General features: G+C 40.2%; 1 protein-coding gene across 1 annotated transcript; it reads right to left on the reverse strand.

The window, feature by feature from the left end:
* Positions 1 to 6,429: 6,429 nt before the first annotated feature.
* Positions 6,430 to 6,996, reverse strand: LOC134003820 (transmembrane protein 238-like). The gene has a single exon (XM_062443174.1). It carries the CDS (start codon positions 6,994 to 6,996, stop codon positions 6,430 to 6,432), a length of 567 nt encoding a protein of 188 aa, XP_062299158.1.
* Between the last annotated feature and the right edge of the window lie 833 nt (positions 6,997 to 7,829).

Raw genomic sequence — 7,829 nt, forward strand, 5'->3', positions numbered from 1 at the left:
CAACTCTAGGTTTCCCAGATACCAGAAGATCCAGAACACAAGGCTGACGAAGATTAAAATGGGTCCGGTGAAGACCAAGAAATCCCAGAAGCTGAAGGGAGCGAAGACACCCACGAAGAAGAGGATGAGGCCCGCTGCATCCAGGAATATGGCGATGAAGAAGAACAGCAGGCATCGGCCCAGATAGGGTGTATAATCCATGATAGCAGAAGTTGAACCAATTATTCACCACCTCATTCACTTTATCTGTACATGTGAAAAATGTTAGGAGTTGAAATAAATTCAGCAGGAAATACTCCTGCTCTCCTTAGAGCCGCCTGTGAGTGAAATGACGAGAAGGAAGAGTTTGAACACTCCGGTCACATTCCTTTCCATATCTACATCTCACATTTTTTTCTCAACACTGTGACAGAGCAGAAATATGTTTCCTTAATGATGACAAGAGATTTTCCACCTCTGACAGTGGATGTGGTTTTGACATGCCTTCAATTAATTAACATATTCCAGCATCCACAGACCCAGGCCTTATCTCAGGCCCACAGGTGGATATGGAATATTTTCTACAATTATTGGCCTCTTTGCATGATTTGGTATAAAATAGATGGAGAACACCTAGGGGGCTGTGTACACTCTCTAATAACGGACTTCCTGTGTCGAGTATACAAGTTATTGAATAACAAAAGGTGGAACCCAGACAAGGAAGAGGAGGCAAACTGTCCTTTGCGCAACTCATTTTATTGGTGTTACTGTGCTCTTATCTATCTGTGAGGATTCTCAGTCATCCACGTTATGGTTATGGGTTAAATAGAGAGCTACTGGATTTGGTTGTAGATATTTGAAGAAGTTTCACCTCTCATTCGAAGGCCTTCTTCAGTTCTGACTGACTGGTTGGGAGTTCCAGGTACCTCTTAGAGGTTGTTACAAAGGTCATTGACACCACTCGGTTCATTAGTGCACCTGGCTGTTGTACCAACCGCTGTTAGAGTTGCTTGAGTCACATGAGGCCAAGTGTAGATGACAGCATTTGGAGCTGACACAAGGCCAAATGTGAATAGTTGTTAAATCTACTGGGAGGAGATGCAAGGACAGCAGTGTAGGTGGTGTTGTTATCAAACAGAATCAGATATAATGGTGCCTTCCAATTGTACTCAGAAGTCGGAATTTATGAGCTACCAGTCAGAAATTTCAACTGCAATGCCCAGTGATGTCGGATTTCCAACTCGGAAAGTCGGAAGACCGACATCACTGGGCATTGCAGCCTCACCAGCCCCTCACCAGCCCCGACCTCAAAATCAAAGATGACTGCCCCGTGCATCCGCACTGTGAAAAATGTAATAATATCCTGTTTAATAGCAGTTTTGTCCTATTTGTGTCTCGATAAATCAGTTGTACACACTGCCTTGTCCAACTTTAATCTGGACGTGTTGCTTCACTGTTTGTATGCGTAAAATACAGTATTATTTAATATTATACAATATCATTAACAGGCCAACAATGGCTAACCTGGCTAGATCTGGTTTACTGACTTCAAAACTAGAGCGATTCAAACTCGGGTGTGGCGTCATTCCCAGCTCCGACTTCCAGGGTCAATGGAACTCAACATAATACCCGTGTAGGAACACCCTCAAAATACAGTCCAACAACAACTTTATTCCAACAAAAATAATTTACATCTGCAACAAAATTAGGACATCAAAAATAAAAATTTGCTATGTACACGTTAAAGGCTTTTTCTTCCATTTTGCACTTCCCTTCTGCCTACAGTAGATGCAGGACTGTTCCCTGATTAAGAAATTGTCTTTCCAATATATAAAAAAGGTGACTTTAGTTCATAAGCTCAAGAGTTTTCAGTCTTTTGGAAGTTTTGGAAAGCAGCACTCGTCCTTCAACCTGGAGAGTTCACCTGTAAAGAATAAGAGGAGAGAGAAAAGGTTTAATTTATTTGCTCACAAAAGTAACAATGGAAATCAATGATGAGGCAGAGGAAAAACTCAATTATTAAACAGAGATCAGAGACTTTTTTTAATATGCTCTGTGGGACTTAAAGGAAGGTGTAATTCCATTTCATTTCCCTGTATCTGATTGAAACTCAAGCTCTTGTAATGTGCTTGGGAGGATAAAGACTATACCTGACATTATGAGATGTTGGATTTTCTTCTCTGAATTGTATGGTGTATATGAAAGAACATCAATAACATAAACAAGCTGAGATCCTTGAAATAAAGAAGCAGATTTATGCAAGTAAAACTAAATCTGTGCGTGGGAGGATACTTTTAAGTTGTCCATAGGCTACAATACTTCAGTATGGGAAGTAGAAGGTCTGATCAAAGAATATTAAAGTGTATGAAGACATTGTTTTAATGAAAACATGTTTAGTTTAAACCATTCAACCTATGCTCTTTAAACAATAAGTGAAAATCTGAATGCAAAAGAACCAATGTTGTGTCATCCATAGGGCGGCAACAATTATTTTTGGACCCTTGAGGCACACTGCGTCCTTTTCTTTGTTGGAAATGTAAATTTGTTAACAGCTGCTGTGTCATGAAAAATATTTCATGTCTTGATTTAGTGCATTAAGAGATTTTGACATATACAGTTACCAGACACTTACATAAATTCTACTGTTTTGAAGTTTATACTTTTTCAATTTCTGTTAACGTTGTCAAAAATGTGATAATTCTACTTTATGGGATCGTACTAAGAGGTGGTGGTGAACTGGTGTGAATTATATTGACGGGTGTTCCTAATATTTTGCCCCTCTCATGTATGTTAATGAAGTGGACAAAATATTAGGAACACCATTCGATATAATGCAGCCTAATACACCACCATCACCCACTATGACCTCAATAATAAACAAAGTAAAATGATCACTTTTTTGACAATGTTAACAAAATCTGAAAATGTATGAGCGTCATAAATGGAGAATTTGTAACAGAGCTGTTGTATTGGATGGCATTAGATTGCACAGGTGTACCTAATGAAGTGATAGGTGACTGCATAGTAAAATATGGTTGAATTAAAAGTAAAAAAAAAAAAAAAGTAAGTTCTGTTGAGATTTTGTCTGCATGTGATGCTAACGGTTAGCCTAGCTCTTTCAAAGGTTCAAAAATACACCTTCCAACAACTCTAAAGATTTGGTTGAACCATCCACAAAGCACTTTGACGCAACACCTCAGTTTAAAGTGTGGGTTGCCAAGTACGGTCAGTGATTAAGGCCGCCAAACTTAACAACCTGCATGCCATGAAAAAAACTCCAGGAAGTCATTTTGCCCGACTGTTGTATGCCAAGAAAACGTTAGAACACAACTCCAAAACACAACTTGGACAGTGCTAGATTAAAGTGTTTTCCCAGATTTCAGTTTCACCATGTACAGCTACATACTTCATTTACAGACGTAAGCAATCTTCTTATCTCCCTCTCATAAAGCAAGCAGATAAATATATTTCGCAAAATGTTAAATTACTTCCTCGAACATTTTTTCTCCTTCATATTTAAAAAGGCTGTACTGAAACATTACGGTTAGCAGTCCAATCCTTATTACCAGCTATGTTAACATTGCGTAACAACGTGAATACATGTACAGATAAGACAATCATCACTTAACCCTCAAGTCCATGTTACCCAACAGTTAATGGAGCCGACTAATAAACATTAAGAAATTGTGTTTGCTTTACACCTGAGCATTTTGTTCACTGTTCTAACGTTCAGACACGCAACCTGCTGATAAATCTGATTGATAAACATCTCACTTTATGACTCACAATCATAAAGGCAGGAGGCCAAAACAATTGCAATGTTGTCCTTAGGTGGAGTCCTGTATTTATTGGCAGAATGTCTATTGATAAAACCCATAACATTATGTGTTCTAAGTAAAGACTGGAACCCAGATTTTTAGAAACACTGAAGTACAAAACAACCAGAAACAGCCTGTGAAACATTAACCATGTCTTAATTCTATATACTGCAATTCTAAGCACGTTTTGAGTATATAGTGTGTTTACAGTAAAAAATTGAAAATTAAGTATACTCTAAAAAGGTCAGGTTGCATACACAGTAATGTTTTATGCACTTGATGATGAATATACACTATTCTCTCACCATGTAGTGGAGCTGCACAGAAAAATATACCCTCCAGCTCCCACTAATGTATCGTATAGTTATTGTATATAGTATTTGGAAACTGTTTGTATTGTATGTGGTATTTTATTTTATTTTTTTATCACTTTTAAAAGAATACAGTTTTCAATAAAGTTACCCTACTCTACCCTAGATATGTTCTAAGATACACTCATGGCCATTTCATTAGATACACATGTGGAACCTAATTCAATCCAATACAACAGCTCTGCCATAAATTCTACTTTAAATAAACTCATACATTTTTACAGGTGATATTCTATTTAATGTTTATTGTTGTTGGGTAGCTGGTAGTGTGCTGGAGTGCATTATATTTTAAAGTGTTCCTCATATTTTGTCCCACTTATTTTAGTTAATGGAGTGGACAACATATTAGAAACACCATTCAATATAATACCCTCCAGTACACCAGCACCACCCACTACAGCCTCAATAATAAACACTCAGGTGAATTATCACCTTTCTGATAATGTCAACGAAAACTGAACATGAATAAGCTTCTTTAAAAAAGGTGTAATTATGTCAGAGCTGTTGTACTGGATTGCATTAGCTTGCACAGGTGTACCTAATGAAGTGGCTGGTGGGTGTATATATTCTGCTTTGAATAGAAAGTTTCTGAGTGTCTAATGTGTTTTTTCCCCCCCACATAAAAGTCAAATGACATAGTTAAAATCACTAAAATGACTCCTCCACTATTGCAAAATCCAGAATCTATCAATATGCAAGGATTTTTCATTTCCAATACCTTGAAAAACCTCTGGATGTATTATATTGGCTTTCAAAATTATAGTGATGTCACAAATCACACTTGTGCAGCAGATGAATGTGAAAACAGCCTTCTGGTGTCAAACTCTGCACGGTGAAGCTTAAACATTCAAACTGAAGGAACAAGAAGGAAAAACATATTTGAGTGGAGGGGAACTTTAAATATTCACATGATGGTTACATACATAATATAACAGTCAAAGCCGGAGGTATTGCTTGTTCGTATGTAAGCTGCAAACAGTAATCTAGCATCACTACCAGTTTTTTTTTTGGGGGGGGGGCTTTAAATAATTTGCCAATTGTGGCATGGGGCTCCAGGAGAATTTTGAGTAACAAAAACAAAAAATAAGTGTTCAGAAAAACATTTTTGCTTTCTGCTGGCATTCTATAAATTCCCACACAGAGGAGATTGGTGTCCTGGTACAGCCCTGCTCTCTAAGTGCCCCTTTGTCCCAAATTTGACAAAGTAAAGTTACAGTTAAGAGCACGGCTTCATTGTTCAGCATGCAGTGTTTGTGCTTTTGACCACACCATTTCACACAATTCCATATCTCTTGATCATTATCCAGGTTAGATAATAAGAGAACGAGGCTCCGGCCTATTAAAATTAACTACCTGGAACTAGTGGATGGAGGGCCTGGTGCACAAGGGGGCAGACTTATATATGATCCCTGCGTTTGGAGGCTGAGTGAGGAGGCCTAGCTCCTTCTACTTACCGCACTCCATTCCAGCGGATCAATAAGCACTGCTGAGTTCCATTAAAATGCAATTGCGCCTTTTGGCCCAAAGGGTGTCTGGCTTGCCACCCGGTTACAAGCAAACTGACGGCTAAAATAATGCAGAACTGTGAAGGTGAGCAGAAATGGTCAGGCTCATTAATTAAAAGCCGCCACGGGCCACTGAAGATCTTTTCACAGCAGCCAGGGTGAAAAAAAAAGAAGAAATTATTATTACAGATATTCATGAGCTTGGTTGAACAGGCAGGGTCCTGGGGGTATCAGCTTTGTATGAGGGTGCCCATTCCTCTGGATGGGCTTCACTGCGGGTGTCATCTGATCACTGACAATAATGTGAGACATTTCATAATTAAGAACAGGAGTGAGAGCAGAGGGAGGCCTGCCACTGCAACAGTATCCCAATGATGAAAGCATTACAGCTGTGGCAGCAAGCAGCTAATGACAAGCAAAACAGCAGCAGACTGACAGAAAGGGTGAAACCAGGTCAGGTGCTGAATATTTATGACTCTCAATTACGATTGTTTGTTGGTTCCACGGGCCTAGACTTTCAGAGGAGCATACATTTTTCAGAGATTTTGCTTTAACTTTTAGAAACATTTAACAGGTTATGGTGTCAGAAGATTAAGTAGGTTTGGGGAGAAATTGGTTTTCAAAGTCTTAACAGCACTGAGAAAAGTTACAATAATAGACAGGGAGGGAGGATGTTGAGCTGGCCCCAGGATAAGTGATGATGAGGAGTAGAAGGGTTGTTTTTTTTTAATTTGGGAAAATACGCACCGTCTCCTGTCAGAGGAGCCTCTCCGCTTTGTCACCCGCTGCCTGCAGAGCCACGTCTGAACTCTTCAGCACCCCCAACTCCACGTTTTTGTATGCTGCAGTCCCTCCATCAAACCCGCTGTTGTAATGACCCGACACTGCTCCATTGCTGCCGGATTCCCAAGTGACCCGGGAAGGCGCAAAAGCACGCACCGTCCCCGTCCCCGTCCCGTTCATCTCCTTCCCGTTCCCCAAGCTCATATTCTTCTTTTTCACCTCTCCAGCTTCCAGGTGCTTCATGCTCCTTTTGGAAAGCCTCTCAGACAGCTTCCTTGCCCAGTGCGTAAAGGTGATATCCAGAGTGCCCGTCCTGTCCTCTGCGTCCACCTGGACGTTCCCCGTGTACCACAGAACCCACCACACCAAACTGAGGCAAATAATGATCGAGCCCGTGAAGATGAGGAAATCCCCGTAGAACCGTCCGTCCATGCTCAGGTTGCCGAAAATCCCGACCAGAAGTACAACCAGACCCCCTGCGTCAAAGACCACGGCGAGGAAGAATAACGGCGCGCACCTCCCCACGCAGCTGTGGGCCATACCGGAGGAGAGAGGAGAGCCAGAGTAGCGGCACTGTACTGTTCAACTTGTTTTTCAAGACGCACATTTCCCCTACATTTACACCTGTGCGGCGTTCACCTGTGCACAAGCCCCGCCCATGTTAACCACGTCATTCCATTGGGCTCCCAAGGGCCTCATATTATCATGCTGCCTTCACATGCACAGCGTAAATTTCACTTCAAATCTCTAGAGACACTTATATCAGTGGGAAAAGAGGCTGATATAGACAAGAACATACTGCTGAGCTGATAATGTGTCAGGTTTTGTGAATTTAGTAGAGGTGATACACTTGCATCAGACTAAACAGTCAGTAGTTATTATTTCAATTCACATCACAAGCCTTTTCTTTGGAGGTATTTCCAACCAGAGTCCTTGTGAAAACTGTCCACAGTCTGGTTTATGGATTAACTTTCCCCTGCTTGGGGTAGCACAAAATTGCATTAATTGTATCTGGGTGGTGCTAAAAACCTCAGAGGTATCTCACAATCCATAAAAGTATCTGTGCCGCCACGGCTGTAGCTCACAGTTGAGAGGTCAGGAGTTCAAACCCTCATGTTTTATAATTCTCTTAGAAAATGTTTTAATAATTTGTATTTTACATATTTTATTTATTCGGGTCTAGCGGTTCTACAGATTTACTCTGGAAATTCTGCTCATAATTACCAGCTGAATTAAAAGAACTGTGTATAATAATGAGATATATAATTACACCACAGTTCTTTTCTATCAGTATCCAGTTTATTGCCAAGTAGGTTTGTACATGCAAGGAGTTTGTCTTGGTGTTGTGGTGTGTAACACAATATACACAACAT

This window comes from Scomber scombrus, chromosome 21 (genome assembly GCF_963691925.1).
Source record: "Scomber scombrus chromosome 21, fScoSco1.1, whole genome shotgun sequence".
NCBI classification, from domain to species: Eukaryota; Metazoa; Chordata; class Actinopteri; order Scombriformes; family Scombridae; genus Scomber; species Scomber scombrus.